The sequence below is a fragment of the Mastacembelus armatus genome, chromosome 12, assembly GCF_900324485.2.
Source record: "Mastacembelus armatus chromosome 12, fMasArm1.2, whole genome shotgun sequence".
NCBI lineage: Eukaryota > Metazoa > Chordata > Actinopteri > Synbranchiformes > Mastacembelidae > Mastacembelus > Mastacembelus armatus.
In genome coordinates, this window is record NC_046644.1 from 4,815,791 (window position 1) to 4,840,363 (window position 24,573).

The window sequence follows — 24,573 nt, forward strand, 5'->3', positions numbered from 1 at the left end:
CAGCACGACTACAGTCTTACACCAGTGCAGTGATCAACTGAACTTAATGACCTGTTAGATTCAGTTTAAATATTATTCGTGTGATTGTATGTGTAATGCTTTGTAGTTGAGCCTATTAAGGTTTCATTAAATTACAGCCAAGTGTGGATAGTGACACTGACCCAAATGAATCTCAGGTGAACACATGACACAGATGCTACATGAACTTGGATCAACAGTTGGAATGATATTTTTTAGCTGTTATTTTGTGTCACAGTGCCTCTGTGTGGACGAGATATGTCACAGCCATCTCGATCCAACTTTAGGATTTTGCTTCATCCCTCGTGTTATCACCAGCACATCACAGTTTGCATGGAGTAGCAATAGCTTTGGTCCTTTGGAGACTTTAAAGTATAACCTTGTCATAACTAAAATCTGTCATAAATATTAAGTGTGTATTTACAGTAACAGCACAGAGGAGGCAGAGTTTGACTTAGCAAGTTGAATATTGTTCCATTAAGAGTTTGAATTAAAACTTGCTGTGGACCATGAGGTTTTATGACACATTTTGATGAAACAACAGGATCAAGACAATGGATCAGTTACCTTTTTCACTGAACAGTGAGAGGTATGATCACTTACACACTATTGTGTCATATTGTGTATTATTTCATCTGTGTGAGTTTATCTCCTCATATTGTGGACAAGGATGAAGTCTAGAGGTTGAGTCATGGCAACTGGACTTTCAGTTTTTAGGTCGAAATGTTTCGACTGCATGTCCAAGTGGCTTCATCAGTCTGAGGAAAAGCTGGAAAAGTTAACCTCTCGATAACTGCCCCTGGACGACTGAGAATCTTCACAGACAAGGATCAAGTTGGCAAGACACCCTGACTCCCTGTGCTTCTCCCTTGGGGTGCACTGGTTTCAGATGATCAGATTCTCAGTGTTTGTGTAGGGCCTCTGCAGGCAGAGTGAGCCGTGTTGTGGCAGAGGATTGCTGTGGTAGTGTTCAATCAGAGCTGACAGAGAGGGGAAGGTCACTTCTCTCTCCAGAAAAATATACTCCCCCTGTCGAGACGTGCAAAATGAACGGAAACTTTATTACTGGGTTGCAAATGTCATCATGTCTGTTTTCCACACATAAACAATTATACTTTTCTAAATAAAGTCACACAGACAAAATCAAGTTTCTTACCTCCTCAAACAGTCTGTAGTTTCTAGCTTTGCCTATACTGACGTCCCACACCACAAGCACCTGGATAACACGTTTATTGAGAAATGACTTTGTTATCAAACCAAAACATCATGTAGTATAAGAGAGTATTTATCCATATTTTTTTATGTTGTTTTTAGTTACTGCTCACAGCAGGTTTCATTTTACCTTGGTGGTTTTGGTTCCAGAGTTCCTGATGCCATAAAGTCCGTCCTGTGGATGGATGTGACTTTCTCTGAATAACCTGGAGGTACAAACATCATCACAGGTCACAGCTTATCCATGAAATCTTTTAGAGTTGCATAAACAAATGCTACCATAGACAAAATAAATACAGTATTATGGTAAATGCAATTGTTAAAATTAAAATGTCTTTTTCTGTCAATTTATGTGGATTAAAAGTAAAATACTGGTATGCACTGTAATGAACTGCTGGTGCAAATAAGAAAGAATACATTTGTTTTCTCCTTCCAGTGTTTCACATTTAGATTTACTGGTGTTCATACAATACAAATGAGAAACTACCTCATAAATAAGATAAATAAAAACAATTTCAGTAAAAGAAATGTATCAAGCAAAAGATAAATATAACACTGTAGAGAGCAGACAACAGCACAACTGTTATTTATGCTAAAAACAACCATGTGTCATACCTTTCGACAGAGCTGGTTTCGGTAGTGTCGATAAAAACAGAGTCTGGCAGTTGTATCTGCGGACAGAAACAAAATGAAAAACATGTTCAGTGAAGCAACAACATAAGCTCACAGAATTATTAAGATTATTAAGACTAAGAAATGCATTCAGATTTGACACTGGTTTCCCAGTTGAACAAAATTAAATAAATATTCCACTGTAACTTTAGAGTCATGCCACTTGACAATATATCTCTCTTACATTCTCGTAGTCGTCATCAGAATCGTGTTCTCCACCATGTGTGACCAAGTCTCGTTTCATTCTGGACTCTGAGGGCACCTCGTGTCCTGTTGAGCGGAAACTCTGGCCTTCCGGTGTTGCTCTTCTGGTGGAAAAAAGTGTCTTAGTCTAAGGGGTATTTTAAATTTAAAGTTACTATTTTTGCTTGGTTAATGCTCTAGTTTTTATTAATGGACATTTTCCAACTTCTTTTCTACATTTTTATCTCTATACTTTAACTGTATGTCAGACACAGCATGTAAATCAGCCAGCTTTGAGCTGTTGTAATATGTATTTTTTTAGTCTTTGGGTCTAGGCTTGCAGTTTCCCCCTTCTTCTAGTCTTTAATTCTTGTCTAAATCTAAGTCTAAATCTTTAATATTGAATTAGTGACAGTATTTTGCAAAACTTTTTGTGTGTTGGAGTGCATCTTACTGAAATGGGTTTCCTGACGGCTTGGGCTTGGTTGCAGGCAGTGATGGTTTGAGTTTTGGCACAGGAGGTTTGGGAGAGAGCGGAGGGTGGCCAGGCGGTGGAGGACTGGAAGACGTCTGGCTGAAGGACCAGGAGTCTGACATCACAGGTCTGAGAGTGGTCCCTCCAGTGTTAGTGGAATGAGGCATAGGTAGGCTTGACTTAATGCGGAAGTTGCACACCACTGCATGGTGGCTGCTGCCCACCGACTGGCTCCCACCAGCATTAAGGGGGAGGTGTGCGGGACCATTTAGGGCCATTCTGGTCTCTAATTGGTCACAGATGGGCAGAGTGGCAGGGGATTGGATGGAGACAGCAGGCAGAAACCTCCAGTCTCTCTTGTCCTTCCCAGGACCCCCCAGGGATGTTGTCCTGCTTTGAAGTGTTTTCTTCACATTGGGGGGAGAAGGAGGCTGAGTGGAGGGAGTCATTGGCTTGTTGTATAGGTGGGGGGCAAAGGGAATAGGAGGTGGAACTTTGTTAGGGTCCTTTATTATGGATTGAGGGGGCACAGATGGCAGAGGTTTTTTGGAGACCCAGCTGTTTGAGATTGTGGGTTGTGATGGAATGGGAGGAGGTGGACCTTTGTGGAGCCCTGATGGCACTGGGGGAGGAGGGTATGAGGGTGGTGGACCCAAGGGTCGATCTGAAGGAGTAAGAAAAAGCAAAATCAGACTGGTTTCTTGTTTTAAGTAAAGCTTCATTTGTTGTTTCTCTATACACTCTTCCCCTTAAACACAATGCATGTGAATAATGACTGAATACAGGCTCCATAATATCACTTCTTTGATCTGGAAAATAAATTAAACATTAAGAATTAATTGGTGTTTTTAGGTGTGCAATCTCAGTTGGATAAATCATATTTGATCTTCACTTCCACTCCTTTTAAATAAGTTTTCCTGTATTTATCATTTTTTCCTCTGCTTGTTTTTAATTCAAGGCACTTCTAGTTTGTACAATTTACAGAGAGGGTCACCTGTAGAGGTCGGCAAACAGTCACCGTCTGGCTTCAGATAGTCTTCTTCATCGTCATCATCATCGTCCTCCATATAATCCACTGATGTAAAGAAGAGGTACAGCAGTTTAATAATACTAATAATTATGCCATGCACTTTCTATATTCATGCATTAAAGTGGTCTTACCATCTTCTCTATTATCAACAAGGTGTTTGATTTCCATGGGCTTCTCAATTGTGCCATAGAAGCTGTCAGCATCTGAATCTGTGTCACTACAGCAACAAAAAACAGAAAATCATGAAAATATGGCAGGAAAAACAATTCACATATCATGTTTAAAGTGACTTGTACAGTTTAAGTAATATAAGGAAAAAATCTTATCAATGCAATGAAAAGGGATTAAATGAGCTGTTTATGTCCCACTTCCCAGGACCAGCATGTGGCCTAAATGAAAAGGGCTAATCAAGAACAACAGGACCTTTCAGTTTGCCACATGAATTATAAATTAGCTTGCAGAATTAGTTCCTGGTGGGGGGAAACCTGAAGTGCCATTATGAAGATGCACTGGGTTGTTACAATCTGCAATAATTAGTTTTCATTCAAACACTAAAGGTGACTGAGATCACATTGACAAAGGCTGCTGTCAGTCTGTGAGAAAGGCAAAGTGTGTGTATTGTACATACTGTATATTTCTTACATTACATTTTTCTTTTCTCTTCCTTTGTGCTTTGGATTTGTATGTTATATACTTTTGATGCTTTTTAATACACAGTCATACCGAGGCTTATGTTTTTAATCAGTTCCAGAAGGTGTGACATATGTCAAATGAATGAACGAACATCTGCTCTAAGTGACGCCAAATGCTAACGCCGATACAGTGACATAAATCTGCGTTACTGTATCCTGAACTGTGATTTACTCTATAAGGCATGGTGTGAATGAGTTTGACAGAAGTAGGACTAGCATATGACAGGATACATACAACAATGCTTAGAGACTACATGCATTGTGAAATATAATTTGATGTGCTTAAGTTACCTTGGAATATTAGACTCTTTTCTGTCATTATAGTGATCTATCTCCTTCCGCAGGTAGCGCATCCATTTCTGTAAGACAGCAACACATGAAACACTTCCTTTAATACGTTCAGAGTGGTATATTTTGTTTGTATATTTTGGATTTCTGGATTTCACCATAAACACTATAAACCACTGAAACCCAGTTTCAACTGTATTATTACAAACTTGTGTTTGGACTGATAAAGACAGATATTTCATATTCAGATTTAAAATGTATCTGGAGTAGTGCCGTTCTCACCCTCCTCTCATCCTCACTGGCTGCGGAGAAAAACCATGTCCTGTGCTTCTTACTGAAGTGGACAATTTTAAAAGGAAACACATTATTGGACGTTGTCTCCTCTGCTGCTCTCATCACTCTGTGGAAGTGAAAGGATGTAAGAGTTAGGCTGTGAAATATTCCTATCCAGAGGGAAATCATCAATACTGTGAACATCATTGTGAACTTAACCTTGAAAAACTTTGGTGTTGCCCACCACTATGCACCTACTACACGACTCAAAAAGGAAAAGGTAGCATAACTTTATGTAAATGTTCTCTACCATAGAGACAACCAATTTGTCAAATTTTGATTCCTCTCTAAAAAGAGGAATATAGTTGGCATCTACTTTTCAGCTTAATGAAAGAAGTGTACTACTTCCCAGTTCGGACATTTGCATGGAAATACCAACTGTAGCTGAGTATGTAAACTATGTTCTAGAGCAGCTGTGTGCCAGCAGGGAGTGCGGCCATCCACTTATCACAAGCTTGGCTGTTTGATCCCTGGCCCCTGTCATACACATGTTGAAGTATAATTTTCCTGATTGTCAGGCCAGCACTTTCTTGTATGGTAGCTTGCTGCCACTGGTGGGAGCCTATGTGTGTATGAATAACAGATAAGGCTTATATAACTGTGGCCCGTTTAGGCTACAGAATTTTCACTGACCTGTTGTAGCCATTGAGGGAGAATGCCCCCTGTGGTGCAGGAGAGGTGCTGCTTTTAAAGTAGTACACACACCCTTTGTGGATGATGATATACCTCAGAGGCCCTGTGAGAAAGGCAAGAGAGAGATAACATCATAGAGTCAGATGTTCCTAATATCCTTTCCATTTATCATACTAACCATTTTAATATGAACTTACATTTCATTAGGCTGAACTGGCTGCCTCCTTTCTTGTGGAGGTAGCCTGCTATGGACACTCCTCCTGGCATGGTGAGGAGGTTCTGAGCTCCAATGGCTCGCATCGGCATCGGCCAGCACACCTCTGGAGATGACATGGTTCTACGGGAGAGAGGAGGAGGAGGGGAGAGAAGATGAGAGGACAGGTACTTACTTTTGCATCTCTGGATTTAGTTTAATTATATTTTGATTTAAGAAATCAAAAAGGTTTTAAATCTTATCCCCCTCAATACAATGCTTACACAAACATACATGACAACATCTGACAACCAATCAGCTGTGACCTGCTCAGATATTGCCTACCTCCTGTAGAGCCTCCCTTTGATGCTCTGAAGAGCAGCACTCTCTCTAAGCAAGCTGACAGTAGAAGCTAACACTGGCAGAAGGTCCATTACTCAGGCGCTGAGCAGACTGAAAACACAGCTAACCAGACTCAAACTGTTGCAAATCTCTCTCTCTCTCTCTGAATGCCTTTGTTGATTTCTATCTCTCCAGCCCTCCCTTGCACATAAACACACTCAAAGCAAGACACACATAGAGTCATACATGGACACACACAATCAGTCCAGACAGGAAACGCGTAATCTCCTGATTACGACGGTCAAGACTTGAAATGAAATGAAATTGGTGTGTTTATGTTTGTGTGTGTGAGAGCAATACTTAAAATAAACATCCCAAGTGAAGTTGTTCATCCTCTCATCTGTTTCTATGAAACTTCCACTTAACAGCAGCACCTAATGACCTCGGAGGGAGCGAGACAGGGAGAGTGTGTGTACATACCTACATCAAATCAAGTTTATATTGGCAAAGACTGGTTCAAAACCACCCTAGACCGAATATTTTTCATTGAGAGTACATTTTGGCTAGTCCTCATACCATCAAGGGATCTTTAAAGTCTGTTTTTGAGGTCAAGACCCTGGAGTTAGGGTATAGAAAGATCATGTGTTTGTGTGTTTACTTCTTTTTAGTATTTACTATGATTTCTTGCAAAATGTATAGGCAGTATTTCCAAATGGCCACAAGCCTACTTGAAATGCCTGCCATCACAGAGAGGAGTGTGACGCAATGAACTGTACAAATGAGGAAAACAACAAACACTTTAGGATGGTATATCTCTGAAGGCATTCATGGTGATGGTGATGGACTTGCTTATAAACTCAAAAAAGATGGAAGATCATTTGCAAAGTTTGAAAGAGGAGAACTTGACAGAGATGACTAACTCCTACCAGTTGGCTAGCTTGTCTGCAATTAGCTCCCCATCCACAGTATAGTAGCTCAACAGATACGTCAGTCACAACACAATGTAAAAGCTATACCAATCTGTCCATGTGCTTTTTACATTTCTTAGAAGGGCGATGCAAATAAAAATGATCATCACATCATTCACACCTTTAAAAATTGATCTATGATTCATTTTTAAGCTCTATCATAAGACTAAGTGTTGGTAAAGTGGAAATATTGACCTGTGGTCATAAAAATAATTATATAAAATACTTTTTAGCCAATGGAAATCTATAACATTTTGGGCTTTTCAGTTTGACGTGGACCACACTGTCAACAAATTAACTGATGCCACTCTCATTACACTCCAATCAAATGTTTCATCAACATACTCTCATTTTGACTTAAAATGTTAACACACTGTTGGCAAAAAGAGCACCATTGCATCAGTTTTCGAGAATTAACAAAAAATACAAAAATTTGAGGCACTGGGCTAAGAAAGGGAGGAAAACAGAGAGCTAATTAAACAGAGAGAAAAAAAATGCTGCCTGAGACACAGTAAGTCACCAGGGTGGGGCTGGTTCTTGTTTCTGACCTCTGAGTGCCCCAGTCTCTGTGTGTGAGAATGACATCATGGGGTATGTCTTTTTGTCTGATGTAATATTTACTGATAATTAGTCCAGACACTGATTAACTGCAACTTAAGGACATCTCAGTCTGAGTGAGGTCAGCGGTCACAACCTACTTATCATCCATATAAGAATTTTCTCAGGTCCTCATTTACATATAGCAGAACAGACACAGAGCAACCAGACTAAAACAACACGACATGATTCTGCATCTCAGCATTTTCATGTTTTCTATAGGAAACTGCCTGTTGCTGTAGTTCTCATCAGTATTTCATTTTAACTTGCAGATCCCTTATACGGAGAGGTTTGTTAATGAAATGTCCTGGTATCATTGTGAAACATACATATGTAGTTATAAATACTGAAATAACAACAGCGCAAAACAAAAAAAGACAATCCTGTCTTGTTTAGACAAATAAACTCTGCTGTCAGGTCACTCAGAATGAAAATATTGAATCTTCTTCTCCTCCTTTCAGCTGCTCCCTTCAGGGGTCACCACAGAGAATCATCTGCCTCCATTCAACCCTATCCTCTGTATCCTCCTCACCCACACCAACTCTCCTCATGTCCTCCTTCACTACATCCAAGAACCTCCTCTTTGGTCTTCCTCTAGGCCTCCTTGCTGGCAGCTCTAACCTCAGCATCCTTTTACCAATGTATTCACTGTCCCTCCTCTGAACATGTCCAAACCATCTCAATCTGGCTTCCCTGGCTTTTTCTCCAAACCATCTAACATGAGCTGTCCCTCTGATGTCCTCATTCCTGATCCTATCCATCCTCTTCACTCCCAGAGAGAACCTCAACATCTTCAGCTCTGCTACCTCCAGCTCTGCCTCCTGTCTTTTTCTCAGTGCCACTGTCTCTAAACCAGACAACATTGCTGGTCTCACCACTGTCTTGTCCACCTTTCCTTTCATTCTTGCTGACACTCTTTTGTCACACATCACACCTGACACTTTCCTCCACCTGTTCCAACCTGCTTGCACACGTCTCTTCACTTCTTTTCCACACTCTCCGTTGCTCTGGACTGTTGACCCTAGGTACTTAAAATCCTCCACCTTCTTCACCTCTACTCCCTGTAACCTCACCGTTATACTTGAGTCCCTCTCATTTACACACATGTACTCTGTTTTACTGCGGCAGAACTGTGAAATAGAAACTGTTTCTTACAGTTACAGGATCTCAGGGTATTGAAGCTTAGTTTCCTCTCTCAGTAAATATGAAGCCACCAACATAAGAAGCTGCCAAATGAAACTTTCCACCATTCACATTTACTTCCCCAAATGTGGCTCTTATGTCATAAATTTCACAAGAATACTGTTGATGTGCTGAAAAACTGCATGCACAAACAAAATCACTAACCGGCCCAAAATAGTCTTAAGAAATTACTTTTGTGCACACACGCACACACACACACGCACACACATTACTATGTAATGACATATGTCTCTTCTGAGAAAAGTTTATAAATCTCTTCCTTATGACACTCTTGTCACACTGTTGTGACAACTTAGTACATGTGCTTATCTCTAACAAAGAATTAGGATGACTGTCCTAGTTTTACAAAAACAGACAGCAGGATGAAGGCAGGGCCTTTGTAGACCAACGGAAACCAAAAGCTGTGTGATGGAAAACCCCTGCTGAATCACATCACAGGACAGTATTCCTGTTAAATTTCCTAATTACCACATGGCAGTGTCAGGGCAATACAAGACGTAAACCTTTTCATCACTTTAATTACCTAAACATATATTTTGATGACTGTCTTCTGGAAACTTGATTTTAAATGAGATCTTCCTTAACAAGCTCTGCCAAACAGAGGGCTATGGCAGCTTCTAAGTACTGAAGCATTGATAGCATTGAAATATGAGATTATCTCACACACTGGTTCATCAAAATAAATTTCTAAATCTGTATATGTCACTGAGCACCACCTGTGGCATGACACAGATATCAACAGTACCAGGTGTCTGCTAAAAAATGTGTGTGGCTAACCAATGTGCTTGTTGAGCAGCAAGCACAGTGTGCACTGTAGGCTCAGATGTGATCATCAAGCCCCCTCTGCTTCCCGAACACCCACACAGACGCAACCCCAGGCAACTGCAAAGGTTAAGGTTTACCGCTCACCCAGCTGCAGGGAAACGTCCATCCTGCCCAGGAAAGAGACGCTGTTCGCAGGACTGTGTTTTTATCTGGGGCATGCTTCCTGTCCCCTCCCCCAGCCAAATGACCACAATGGGTCCTTCACTGGTTCTGCTTCACATTTTCACTGCAACTTTATAGATGTGAACGCATTACACAGAATTGAAAGTGTGGGAAAACAGGTTAGGAGTTTATCTGCACACTTGGGTGCTTCCTCTTCCTGTTTTGGTTTAGTTGTTGTAGTTAGATTAAAGATTAACAAGGCTGTGACACAATGTACAAATACTGTACATATAATATTTGAGGGAAACTATCAGAACCCCCTTTATAAATATGTGAATTTCTCTTTTTTCATGAATGTAATAAATAATAATAAATAACTAGTTTTCATGTTATTTTTGTTGCTTTGGCTGACTTGTATGGGTTTTAGCCATATGATGCCTTTAAATTTACTTATGTTTAATTTCAATACATGAGTTCATTAACCTGAAGACAATTGAATGCTGAGTCCAAATGATGTGAAAATGTACAAACCTTGTGATTAAATTTCCTATAGCCGAATGGCATCAAGACAAAAAAGCCTCTGGCAAAAAGAATGCTACAGTTGTCCACAACTGTTGCTATAATACAGCCTTATCTGACACATGTTGCAGGTGACCTCAGCCTATTGAGATTATTCAGACAAATCATACAGTAAGATGTGGATGGGGAAGCATGGTGGCCGAGTGGTTAGCACTGTTGCCTCACAGCAAGAAGGTTCCTGGTTTGAAACCCATCAGGGGCCTTTCTGTGTGGAGTTTGCATGTTCCCCCTGTGCTTGTGTGGGTTTTCTCCAGGTACTCTGGTTTCCTCCCACAGTCCAAAAACATGTATGTCAGGTTGATTGGTGACTCTAAATTGCCCATAGGAGTGAGTGTGAGTGTGTGAGGTTGTTTGTCTCTATGTGGCCCTGTGATGGACTGGTGACCTGTCCAGGGTGGACCCCTGCCTTTCACCCAAAGAGAGCTGGGATAGGCTCCAACTTGTCTGAATAATCTCCCTGTGACCTGAAATAGGAATAAGTGGGTATAGATAATGGATGGATGGATGAAAAATGTGGATGACGCAGATTGAGAAACAATCTCATGAATCTTTAAACACACAGACTTCATTTATGACAGTAACATTTTGAAAGAATCAGCTCAATGCCAAAAAGCTTTCTCTGGTGTGCAAGGTGTATCCTTTGTATTTGGTGTATAAAAACATGTATAGTATAGTGCTGGTGCTTTCACACTAAATGAATTTAGCATAATGAAGGTCCAAGAAGCATTATAAAATAGCTACAGGTTACTGCAGGAGTATTTGGTTCCATCCCAATGCACAAAAATACAAAAACAGAACAGAAACACAAAGTCAACTTTTAGTTTACACACACACCTGCAATGGTGCCTTATAGAAAGCTGAGATAGTATTACCAGGTCCGCTTTCTCTACCTGTGGCTTCTTCTACGTATCATCACTTCCTGAGTCCAAATATGACAATGCCACCCCACAGGAAGTTCACTGCCGTCACACTTCCACAATGGCTGCAAAACCCCTCTGTACAATAAACGTACACACACACACATCCGCATCAAGATGTCTGAAAGATTAAAAATCATACTGTAGCTCCGTTTTCTTTCTGAAATAAAACCCACAAAGAAAACCAAAACTGAAAGTGAGCTAGAGAGATAAAGAAGCAGAGAGAGGTGGTGAGGGAAGGAAAGGTGGTGAGAGCGAGAAAGCATTGAGATTTTGCTCTGACTGCATGCCCCCTCCTCCTTTATCTCAATACAGGGTCGAAAACAAGAACGTTTCCTGTAAATGGTGCCTTTCCTGTCGTATGCAGCTGACTTGAACCCTACAGATTAACTACTGTGGTAACAACTGACAGCTGACCCTGGAGCACCATCTCACTGGAAAATAAAAAGTACATCTCTCAGAGGGGGAAAAAGCACTGCATGAGGCTTAGTTATCAGTCCAGTGTTGAGTACAAACTACAACTGAAAAACTGAACCAAATCAAATCAAGGCTTTGTCACACTGCACTATGATTTGATCCTCTACAAATATTTTAAATTTTATTGCTTTTCCTTGCCAACAGTGTCATTTTCAGAAATGGAATACACTGTTTATTTATCATACATTTATCTGACAATTCAATAAAACATTTTTCCAACATGTTGAATTTATGACCCCTTAGAAAAATTAAGTGGGGCCCCACTATAAGCTGTTAGCTTTTACACTATAATATACAGCAACTCAATTAAAATACGTACATGCTGCTGTGGTATTAGCAATACCACAATACAACAATACAATTAGTCACAGGGGGCATTGTGCTGTGTAATAAGTACTTTTAATTTGATACTTATTATACTTCTAATACTTCTATAATTAAGTTGGATTTTATTGCAGAACATTTAGGGGTGCAAGTCCCTTTTGATAAAACTAGGCAGATGCCATAATTAGTTCAGATTGTGTTAAGGCTGCAACATATGCCCAGATCCTACAATTGGCCATGATCCCATCTCATTGCACAGCCTGCACACACGTGTGTGTTTTAATGTCTTTTTGCTGTGTTTGCATGCATTCAGTTTCTGTACTTAGGCCTTCAAGATTCAAAGATCAGATCAGTATACTATAACAATATGGTTTAATGGCTTTAATGGCTTCCTTTCTCCTTTTGGTTTATGGTTCATGTTGCTTCATTCTGCTTTTTGCTCTGCTATATTATATACTGTATCTCAGTGTATTCTGTAAATCCGGCATATTTAATGCTTATAAAACCAAACTGTTTCTCTGATTTCCCAGTGAAGATTTTTTTTGCACAAAGGTAAATAATAATTCTAATGTGGCTAGAAATGTAATGTAACAGATAAAAATAACTACACGATGATATTCTCAAACTAATATTTGCAGCTTTCAGACTTTGATACACAGCCAAAAACAAAGCTCATGTGAAATCTGTTTCATCACTGACCTCTTATAATAGGAGAGAAACAACCAATACAGATGACATAAATCTCCTACTGAATGGGTCTGAAATGCAGTCCTGATACCAAAGTTAATAAAAAAGATCTCCAAACCGGATAAAGACAGAAACGTGACAAGAAATCCCTTCATTCCTATAAACAGGTCTTAGAACTGGTCACCAAACTAGGACAGGTAAGTAAAACCTCCAGGCAACTCATCTGCTAATAGAGCCACATGATACGAGACAAAAAAATACATGTGAAGAGATATAAGAAAAATCAAAAGATGATGACAACACAAAGTGTGCCAGGCTCATCAGAATGAAGGTAGAGTCCAAACTTACATGATACCCTTCTGTTCCCGAATACACATCCTGGCACTTGGCTTGGAGCACCGCGCAAATGACTTCTTCCTCATGGACGGGATGGACATGTCAGCAGACATGACAGCGGGAGTACAGCACAACAGACCAGCATACTTTTCAATGCGTGTAGCAAAGGAGTACGGATGCACGCTCGAATAGACAAGGTAGAACAGATCAAGTCAGAGTTTAGATTAGAATGAGGTTAGACTGAAAGAACCGAATCAGAGCATAAATGAATGAAACAAAGGTTGGAAGAATAAACGGTATTAACAGAGGCTGAAACAAAAACAAAAAAATGTAGATAGAACAATCAGTTGTGTCAATTAGGAAGTCTGCTTGTGCTCTGAAACCTTGATACTCCTCCAGTCATTTCCTGAAGGGGTCGCCTCTTCCAGCCCTAGCTTCTCATTGGTTCACAGTCGCAGTTCCTTCCTGCTTATTCAGAGCTAGTTTGTGAGTGGCTACTGGATGAAACCCACATTATTACACACACTTGTCTCACATAGCTAACATGACCTAAGAAAGAGACCTGGGGACTTTCCATCTGGAACTATACGGTGGTCAAGAGCACACACAAACACCCACATTCATACACACGAATATCACCTGGAACTATTCCTGTGTGAGGCTGCAGATCAACTTTCATTGCTAGTTTCTAGTATGTGAATACTGAATTGTATTATTGTACTGCAAATGATGTCATTCCTGATGTCCTTAAACATACTAGTCTATACCTGTCAGTCTATACCTGTCTTGTAAATGTCTTGTAGTCAAATTACTTCTTGTAGTCAAATTACTTCCTTGGCAGCTTCCTACACATCCTGTACAACTGTGAACAGGAAGGTGCAGCTGATATCGGAAGTATCGTTTCCAAACTGTAAATTCCCATCTGACAGATTTCTTTTTATGATCATCTCACCAGAAAGCATGTCAACACCCTGGATTCTCTCTCCTCCACTTTCTCTCTCTTCTGTCCACTCATGCCAACCGGTCGAGGAAGGTGGCCGCCCAAACTGAGCCTGGTTCTGCTGGAGATTTCTTCTGTTAAAGGGGGTTTTTCCTTTCCACTGTCACCATAAATTCTATCCAAAGATTTTAAAGTATTTCACAGTAACCTCTCAGAAAGTCAGTTTGGCATGAAGCATCTCTGAACACTATGTCGACCTTTAGCTGATGTTGCTACGAGAATCAGAGATCTAGTAAACTGAAAATGCTTATTGTTGCAAACAAAAAGAGTCGTAACAATTGTATCATCCAAAATACCCTAATACTGTTCATGTAGAAGATGAGTGGTAGTTAAACTTGTAGAACACTGAAAACCTCAAATGACTAAACCGTACTTTATAAGTCACATCTCCACACCACAAATTTTAGATACTCCTTTTCAATGTGCAATGTGTGAAAGATTCAGTGTCATCTAGAGGTGAGATTGCAGAATGCAACCTTCTGACCACCCTTCACATCCCACGCCATCTTTGCCAGGCCCAAGACAGGGTACTTGGGCCGTCACGTTTAAAACAAAATGCAATTCCCTGTCTAGAGGGAGTGTTTAGTTTGTCCATTCTGGGCTACTGTAGAAACATGGCAGCACAACATGGCTATCTCTGAAAGGAGACCTGCTTCCTATGTAGATTTAAAATGCACATTCATTCATTAAGAAAGTGCAATGATTTTTTGATGCATTTTCCAGCAGTTTCACACTAATGTCAACATTTGTGCTCATAAATTTACATACCTGGCACAATGTGAGAAATATTGGCCCTTTTTTGTAAAATAATACTGAATAAGCAGAACCTGTGTCTGCCTTTTTAAAATCATAACAACTGCAATTACTGAAGATACTATCTTTCCCTATAGATACAGCTTTTCTGCATGATAATTTATATATTTTCAAAAGGCTTCGTATTTCTCAAGTTTGCTTTGAAAACCACTTGTCACCAAGCCTGCACATTGAGAATGGCTTCAGTGGAGACATACTGTACGTGAACTATTGACTGAACTTCAAAAGACTATGTTTTTATGTCAGTTTGAACCAGTTCTTCTGTAGAATGACTACTTTTAGTACATTATACTTCTTTCACCATTGTTTGTGCATCTTGTATAAACATTCGTTTTTTTGCATTTGCATATAAATAATATAAAAATCTATGCGTCTTAAATAAATACACCCTATTTATTTTTATTTGATTATTTGTCAGAAACAGTAAATTAAGCATTATTACATGTAGGCAATTAAAATCCTGCAGATAGAGCATATAGCATGAAGATGATTTGCAGTCTATGTCCCTTAAGTTCAAATACAATATATGAAAAAATATATGAGCACATGACAGCTCAATATATATTTATATTTATATATGCGAGGTGTTATAAGCAGCAATGGCAAATTTAGTATGTGAGCGCAGGCTCTCTTGCAGTAATTTATCTAAACATGGGTTATCTTGTAATAATCTGGCACATTACAATGTTATTTTACTGATGTGACAAAACAATTTAGAAATTTTCAATAATAATGATAGCAAGGGATTAACTTAGTCTAATTACATTTTTTTGGAGTCCATATGATGCAGTATACCATCATAAAATGTATCAACACTTTTATACTGTCAGTAAAGAGAATCATGGGTGTTTGGAAGCTGAAGCTAAATACCTAAAGAATAAAGAGTAAGACTGCTTAAATGCCATATTCCAGTTGGCCATTGCTGTGCATTTGCTGCAGAAACCTGACTTGTTCTATAACCTATATAAAGGTTATGGAAAAGCTCAACAAAGCCACTCTCCACTTATACAAATGAGAGATTATGCGGATTATGTGGAAAAAGAACCTCAGTGCTTTATCAGTCCTTGTGAATCTTTTGTGCCCTGTACTTGCTGCATCCTTTTTTGATAATTCTGCTCATCTAAATTTCAGTAAGGTAAATGCAGCAGCTGGGGGGTTTATCAGTCAGTCTGAAATGTTTTCTAAAGGTCCATCATGTGGACAAAATGAGCAAAGAATTTTCTGCAGGATATTGATGATGAAGAACTTCAGGTTTTATGATTTTCAGACCTTACTTGACGATGTATTACTGCAATAACAAGCTTGGTAGTTTAGCACACAAGATCTAGAGCAAACAGGCAGATGATCAAATGAATAAACAATTATGTTCAGGAAAGAAAATAGATTCAAATACAGATCATATACAGTGAATGAGACAGCAACAAACCTTTGCACAACTGCAGCTATACAAAGTGAAGTATGTGATAAAGCATGAGATTCATATTAGATACGATTGTTAATTCCTGTTGCATTGAGTCAGCTGCCTAGTCTAATATCACCATCTTTGATTGTCAGCAAACAACAGAGCAAGAATGAGTCAGAGCAAAACCTTTTTGGACATTTTGAGCCGCCTTAAGTTAGTTTCCAGACACCATGTAACAGGTGGCTCATACGGGCTCCTTCACTGATAAAGACCACATACTGTAATTATCACATAGAGACTGAACTCAACTGGCAGTGATGTCAGCAGTGTGTCAGAAAAATAAACAACCATTTGTTGTCCCATTGGCGTTACACAAACATCTATTCCGACATTATGTGATCACTGTTTGTCTTACAACAGAAAGAGACCTGCATATTGACAACATGGAAGCACAAAGTGACCACTGTAGTAGCATAGAGTATAGATGTCCTTCACCTTTCTCTTTGCCTTTTTTTTTAACGTCTCCCTCCTTCTCTTCCTTCTTAGTGTGCCTGTTCCGGTCACATTAGGTCATTAGGACATGCATGATGTATGTTATTAAGGAGCTATATATCATAGACACGTTTTAAAAGTATCAAACTAGGTCAGAAAAAATTCTCAGGAAATCGTAAGGTGCCCTACAAAATGATGACCACACAATTGAATTGTTTTACTTCTGTTGGTTCAGGCCATTATCAGGCTGATATCACAGTGCAATCTTAGCATAACTGTGCTCATTCAGCTTAAATGCAGGACCAGCTGAAGTACATCATGTTCAAAAGTTATGAAACAGGATGCCAAAGTATTATGCTCATCATGTAGTATGCACTCAAACGAACCAGCTCCTGACTAAAGACTAAAGACTGTGAGATACAGTTGAAAGCTAGGAAATGGACTTTTGAGCACATTTTACATTGTTGCACATATTGTCCCCAATGGTCAAGAATTTGATCAAACTGTCTTGCACTATCATTTGAATGTCATTTGAATACTTCTGATGCTACTATGACCCTACTGTCTTTGCACTACCATGTCCTCTACTGTACAAACTTATTCAAATGTCTATTTATTGATGTTTATATATAGAGATATGTCTACTATTTCTTTTTTTAACTATGTCTAGTTTTAAATTTGAGTTTAGTTTTTACTATATGTCTTGTCTTCACTGTGGGATGGAGGGAAACGTAATTTCGATTGCTTTGTATGTCTGGAACATGTGAAGAATCGACAATAAAGCTGACTTTTGACTTTTGACTTTTGACTTTTAAACTTGATGTTCAAAATGGTTGGAGTTTGTGGATTTATACTGCTGCAGCAAAGTTTAATGAGTTAACTCATTAGCCACATGTTGATAAAAGGCCAATACTACATGTCACTAAATATTTGACAATAATTTAATTGTGCATTGTAATGAAATAAAGAAAGGTTTATAACCTTCTTACCACAAACTAGCCAATAAAATACATGAAAGACTGAAAAGAAAATCCGCACAGCACTACCCCACAGTGGTGCTACCAGCACAGTGTACTGTAGCTTGGCAATAAACACACATAACTAAAACTAAAAGCCTGTATACTTTTAAGTACTGCAATAAACATATACAGTCTAGTGCCTACATGTTGGCATATCTTTAATTACATAGCTATGTGGGCCGGTTAAGGTAGAAAAAGCCCTGTTTGAGACTGACACATCCACTGGTAATGCTGGTGTAACACCTGTCTCATTTCTAGGAAGTTACAACCAACCAACCAACTGGCAAGCTACAGCTAAGAAAGTCTGCCAGCCTCTGTGCTATTTTAGTTAGCAAATTGTTTATTTCTGTCTGGAATCAAGAATCCACTTATAATCTACAACATATCTGTCACCATATTCACAGTAAACCACGTACTGCAGTGTTCAGCAACAAAGCACAGACAAAACTTTCATTAAAAATTTCATTAACTATCCAGTAGATTCTAATTGCAGCTTCATACTATTCATTTATTTGAAATGAAGAAATTTTACCATGATTTTCAAAATCAGATTATGGAATAATATTAAGTTAAATTCTTAAATTATTGCCCAGCCCAACTCTTCAAGGAGCCTTCAGGATCTTCAGGTGTGTAGCTTTTTTCTCTGGCTCCACAAATTCACTCACAAAAATGACTAAAAGCAACACACTATATGCACTGCAGCAGCATACAAACCAAAAAAAAAAGTTATCTGAATGACTTGCATATCTGTAGAGAATGCACTTGATCTATGTTCTGCTCTCTTTCTGTTTAAAGAAACCTAGCAGCATTGCAGCCATGTTCTAACACATTCTTGACAAAGCCAAGCAGTCCACTCAGTGCACATCTTTAATAAACTATTGTTAAATTTCAACCAAACATACCCATAGAGTGCCGCGTCAGCTGTGTAGCTCCTGTCTCTCTCTTTATCATCTGTGGTTTGATCCCTTCAGAGCTCAGCTACAGCCCCCTTCACTTCCTGGCATGTGTGAAGTGTCACGACACCCTCCCTTCAACCACAAAAGAAACTGACTGCGGCAGTCATACAAACAAAGACAGGCAGACATGCAAACCACTAAAAGCAGTAAAAGAAACAACGTCCTGCTTACCAGAATGAACTATCAAATCCACTTCTTGGCTGCATGAACCATAATAAGCTGTTATGTTTCTCTTACTTTTGCTTAGTTTTTGTTGCTAAAATCCTTAAAAGAAGTGATAACATTGTGACAATCTTTATATGCATCACATTTCACTGGTTGCATGACTGTAGCCAGTACTTTATGAATAGCTTCCCCTTTACAATGCAGACTCATCATCTCCTCAGCAAGTATGTCATCAGCCAACCCCCACACACTAGTTAACCTGAGGCCTGCTGTTATATCTATGTAGTCAAACTAACTCTGATCGTAGTGACTGTATATAGCATCAATCAGAATCAGCCTCTTTGGCCAAGTTTGTGCACCCAAACAGTAAATTTGACTCTGGTTTACTAAGCTCTCACAGTGTACAAAAATTAAAATTAAAGATAGCCTACACTTTTTTTTTAAAGGAAGTAAGGCTGTCAATTGATTAAAATGTTTAATCGCATGATTGTCATGAGTTAACTCATTATTAATCGCAACTGAATGGCACATTTTTATCTGTTCTAAATGTACCTTCAATGAATACCTTTCAAGTTTTTAATACTCTAATCAACATGGGCATGGACACTGTATGGATGCTTTATGTAAATGTACGCTTATCATTTGTGAAACCACCCTGAACATAAAGAACACAGACATGTTTCAAAGACCTAGTTCATGTCTATTAAACATGGACAAAAAGAACATAGAAAAAACACAAGTTCCCATTATTTCTCTTTGTTCGCACTGAGCCAGTTGCTCAAACAGACAAGCCTGTTCACATTTGCAGATGACAGGACAGCTCTCTTTTTCTGAACAACATGCCCTGACAGTGACAACAATCTTTCACAAGGTATGGATGTGGCAGCTGCTGCTAAGCATCTGCAGACACAGTTTTGTAAATGAATTTACCATTCAGACCTTTTTCTTTCTCCATTTGTTTGCTGCTGCTCTCTTTACTGTCTATGGCTGCATTTTCCATTTCTCCTACTACGGGCTAGGGCACGGGTCAAACAGGAAATGGGCGCTGCGTTAATAAAATTAGTGCCATCAAGATGAGTTTGCGTATTAAGGCATGAATTTTGAAAGCCCTAAATGGGAGATAAGACTAGAAAACTCTATATACAATTTGTGGAGTGCAAGGTAATAGGCAACAATAGAGAAGGAATAGACAGAATCGAAATACCCAGCAGTAATACTTTTATGGAAGTGTTGACGTGTGTGTGTGGAGTTGCACATTGCCCCTTTGTTTCTCTTCCCACGGTAAAAAAGGCATGCAGGTTAGGTTTACTAGTAATGCTTAATTGCCCATGCTTGTAAATCTCTACTGTATGTATCAGCCATGTGATAGACTGGCAAGCTGTCCAGTGTGTACCCTGCCCCTCACCCAGTGTCTCATGCTGCTCCTACCGTGCCCTGATGTCATTTTTAGCCAGCAGCATGGACTAGCAGTGTGGATAATTTGTCATGAACATAGCATAAAGCTAAATCTAAATCAGGTATCAGAATTAACAGACAAATGTCACAATCCCACCTCACCCTACCATATGACAAAGCCCTCACTTGATTCATCTCATACCATATCAAGCATTTTGTTTGTGTGTAAGGCAGAGTTTGGTTTGAGAGAGCTGTCAGAAAAGCAATACATGTTCAGGTAGAAAAACCCTCCCTTACTAGGGGTGGGGGGCTCAAACATAACTTGCCTTCAATCTACCAGACTGCACTTTCATCTGTTCTCAGGAAGTTAAGGAACTCTTCATATATCCTTCAGGGAGGACACACTTCAGACCCAGTTTGTGGATCCAAAGGGTCACAAGTGTCGCCCATTAGACACTAGATTAGATGTAGTCTTTCTAGACTCTGAACCTCAGTCATTTGACATTAGGAGTATATTTGCTGTGCCTTCCCTTGGGGTCAGGATACAGGAACCCCTCCGCTGCTGCTTGTCTGCCTGTAGCGTGTGTAGTCTCAGCTTTTGCGCTGTTTTGGAAAAGTTGCAACAGTTAGCCACAAGATAAACAATCAATCTTCTCAAACCAAAGTTTAACACACCCCTTTGACTAGACACTTAAAACAAAAATATCCTGCCGTGGAGCAGAGCTACTCTCTGAATAAAACTTGACTGAATTCCATGTTTGTTTGTTTTTTAACTCCAGTGACTTTCTGAGCATGTACCTTTTCTGGATGGCAAATGTACAGTAGGTACAAGGCACAGTACATTCAGTGTCTCAAGTCCCACCCTACTGTAGCTACTGTTTAAAAAAAAACAGAGGAAACCATAAATACACACACATACAAAATGACAACCACAGCTGTTTCAATAAATTCATTGCGTGCCATGAAACCTGCACCCCGAAATCTTTTTCAACAATTTCATTATCATAATGATGCAGTTCACCTGTCACAAATGCACTGTGGGAAAATGGGAAAATACCGAAGGTTCAGAGCAAGTGACAATCACTGTAAAAGGTCATTTTAGTTCCTTCTCCTTTGCACTTGAAAGGGAGAAACTTACATTACAACCAGTTGTTACATTTCTTGCAGCTGTGCACTAACATCTGTCTGTGCACTGTATGAAACTCAGTGACTCAGAAGTGGCAACCCGCAGCAGTTCATTTAATCTCTTTCCTGGTGCAAAGCTCTGACTGATGTAGCAATGAGTCTAGATGGAAATGCAAGAAAGAGCTTAAACCCTTGCTTACTTTCATCCCTACTCAGGGAAATTCCAAATATGCATACCTTACTGACTTTTTTGCTGGGCTGTAAATCATTTTTAAAATGTAAAATAACATCCAAAGAGAAGAGTTGCTTCTGTGCTTCAAATAGAAAAAAGTCTAGTTTATTATCTAGTTGTTCAATCCAATTCAATTCAATTTTATTTGTATAGCGCCAAATCACAATACAATCATCTCGAGGCACTTTACAAAAAAAACAACAACAAAAAAAAAAGCAAAACAAAAAACCCAACAAATCCCTTATGAGCAGCACTTGGTGACAGTGGACAAACCTCCAGCAGAACCGGGCTCAGTTTGGGCGGCCATCTGCCTTGACCAGTTGGGGTGAGTGGATAGAGCAGAGAGAAAAGAACAGCAACAATAAACAACAAATAGACACTGCAGGTTGGTGGGACCAGTAACTGCACATCAGCGATAAACAGCTCCAGGACCAGGGACACCTGCAGAAGGTACAGAGAGAGAGAGGGAGAGAGAGAGAGAGAGAGAGGGAGAGAGAGCACAAACTAGGGGAGAGAGAGAGAGCAGTTGTTGAGGTTAATGTAAGTATACAGGGCACATCTTCATTGTTTTTAAAATGTCACATTTTGCAGGTCTGCATATTTTTGCCTACTTTATGTACATGATAGTAAAACTGCTAGCAATGTCACCTGGGGTGTTAATAACAAGTACAATATGTAAAGCTGACACTGTACAGCTTAGTTACATGAACTCATTGTGGAATATGACTTGACAATCTGGTCACTTTCTCACCTGGTTCCAGCTCTCTAGCTCTTTCTGCAGAAATCTATCCAGCTCTCTCCCTCTGTGCTGTCAAACAAAAGGCAAACACAACAACCAACATTTATTATTTATTATATTGAATTGCTGTGCATTCATTAGAACCATTATGGAATACTGGACTGCTGTAGGCACTGGTGGTAAATTCCTGTCCATGACTGTACTGCAAATATAACATAAAGCCCAAATCTGTAGAATAAGAAACATTGTGACTAGTTCAGAGTGGAGATGAAACAAGGAAAAATATGACTCTGGTTCCTTTTTTGTTCCTTTATTTCCTCAACAAGCTGTGGCTTTGGTGGGTGGCTGTGGCTCAGGAGGTAGAGCAGGTTAACCATGACCCAAAGGGTTGGTGGTTTGATCCTTGGCTCCCCAAGTCCACAGTTCAAAGTGTCCTTGGGCAAGACACTGAACCCCAAGCCACCCCTGGGGGTTATTCCACCGATGTATGAGTGCATGAGGGAATGGATGAATGGACAAACAGACTTTATAAAGGATACGGGGTATAAAAGAAGCATAGATGTGCTTGAATACCTCAAATAGGACTTTAAAAATGACCATAAACCAACATTAATCATAATTTGCCCACATTAAATTATGCTAAGCTGGAAATTCCAGTGTCATGCAAGTGGCTGCTAACGTCTGGCAGGCACACAGCAGAGCTGTTTGACAGGGCTCTGTGACTGGTGAGGAAGGACTAAGCACACATCAGTGGTGGGCACACCATCTTTATGATGATGATGAGCTGTTGTGCCATCAGGATTAAGGATTTACCTGCATTCAAGGAGGATTGTTCCTACCCTCCAGTAAAGCTGATACATGTGATGATCCTTCTGACATAGCAATTGTATCACATTCATCCTGATGTACCATGGAAGGATTACTATTTTGTGTGATGTTTTCTGTAATTATAAGGTCCTTTTTTGACAGTTAATAAAAGAAACCTCACCAGTTTATTTCTCAACCTTGGTGACTACCATGGGAATAAGGTCAGTCTGCACTATCTTACAGTGGCACCACTGCTGAAATGTTAATGAACTGATAGAACAAAATGCAAATATACTGTTTTTTTCTTGTATTTCTGTGTGGGAGTTACCATGCAAATAGTGATTTGCATGTTGCATAGCTTGGCTTCTGAAGAAGGGATTTGGGGAGGCAGACATAAGAAAGGTGTGGGTGTACAGGCAAACATGTAGCAGGTACAGCATGTAGGCAGGTGGGTGGTGTGTGGAGGTACTGTAAGTAGGAGGGAAGACAGCTTGGGTTTCTCACTGTTTAATAAATGATGGAAAATGTTTATTTATCTGTCTGCATTTGTATGTTTTGGCACTGCCTACCGATATATATGATTAATACCAAGTGTGGTTTATTCATTCATGCTACAGTTTACTAGTCGAGCGTTTATGTTTGTTTAAATCATCCAAAAAAAAGTCTGGTCTGCAGGAAGATGTCAAGATAGATTTTCTTTTATTCACTTCAACTGAAAACCTTTACAGTTCCTCTTGTTTGCAGGTTTCATAGGTAAAGATGTTGCAAAACCTGCAGGAGAGCTAAATTTAGTGACTGTTTTATTTCTACCATTTCATTTGTTGCTACTACACAGGTTTTAAGACCATGAACTAAAATATCCTGTATGTGATAGATAGACAGCCAAGTTTAATCTTATCTCACCTATTTTGGATTCCAGCAGATTTTTTTTTTTAAATCTCAAACATTCCCAAGTCATGAAGCTGATTTCACAGCTGGAGTGTTGTGAGGATTTGATTTGTCTCTCCTCATGCTTGGACCTTTGACGTTATTTATAATAAAAAAACTGAGCACTACTTTTGCAGTCTCATCATGAAAGATTGCTGGGAATGTAGCAGACATCTCTCTCATGATCGTCGACAGTTTCTTGTTTATCACCGATGTAATCTGCAGACAGGACAGAAGATGAACCTTTTGATATTGATCTAAAGGCACAGACCTATATGATGACATACAGTCTATAGGCTTCATAAACTCTGAAGAAAGATAAGCTGTCTGAATGTGAAATATGGTCTGTTTTAGCAAGTATCATTTTCCACTCAGATTGAGTTGGAATAAGGAAAAACTGACCCGTTTTGAAAAG

At 39.4% G+C, this 24,573-nt stretch overlaps 1 protein-coding gene across 3 annotated transcripts; it reads right to left on the bottom strand.

Annotated features, from left to right (window-relative positions):
• Nucleotides 1-147: 147 nt before the first annotated feature.
• sh3bp2 (SH3-domain binding protein 2) lies at nucleotides 148-18,819 on the bottom strand. Of its 3 annotated transcripts, none has more exons than XM_026297680.2 (13): nucleotides 18,715-18,819; nucleotides 5,734-5,873; nucleotides 5,537-5,639; nucleotides 4,853-4,970; nucleotides 4,574-4,641; nucleotides 3,722-3,807; nucleotides 3,555-3,635; nucleotides 2,540-3,224; nucleotides 2,087-2,210; nucleotides 1,846-1,901; nucleotides 1,361-1,436; nucleotides 1,175-1,234; nucleotides 148-1,047 (listed from the first exon to the last, which is right to left on the bottom strand). In XM_026297680.2, the coding sequence occupies exons 2-13, from the start codon at nucleotides 5,867-5,869 to the stop codon at nucleotides 904-906; spliced, it is 1,737 nt and encodes a 578-aa protein (XP_026153465.1). In that variant the 5' UTR covers nucleotides 5,870-5,873; nucleotides 18,715-18,819; the 3' UTR covers nucleotides 148-903. The 3 variants fall into 3 exon arrangements, with proteins under 3 accessions (XP_026153465.1, XP_026153464.1, XP_026153463.1); XM_026297679.2 differs by lacking the exon at nucleotides 18,715-18,819 and adding an exon at nucleotides 13,099-13,495 and having other exon boundaries at nucleotides 2,087-2,207; XM_026297678.2 differs by lacking the exon at nucleotides 18,715-18,819 and adding an exon at nucleotides 13,099-13,494.
• Between the last annotated feature and the right edge of the window lie 5,754 nt (nucleotides 18,820-24,573).

Excerpts from the sequence above, each read along its gene's own strand:
- sh3bp2 (XM_026297678.2), bottom strand. The coding sequence starts at position 13,199 with ATGTCTGCTGACATGTCCATCCCGTCCATGAGGAAGAAGTCATTTGCG. Across the intron at positions 5,874-13,098 it reads CGGGAACAGAAGGGTATCAT|AACCATGTCATCTCCAGAGG; the intron begins GTAAGTTTGGAC and ends TCTCTCCCGTAG. Across the intron at positions 1,235-1,360 it reads CTGGAACCAAAACCACCAAG|GTGCTTGTGGTGTGGGACGT; the intron begins GTAAAATGAAAC and ends CGTGTTATCCAG.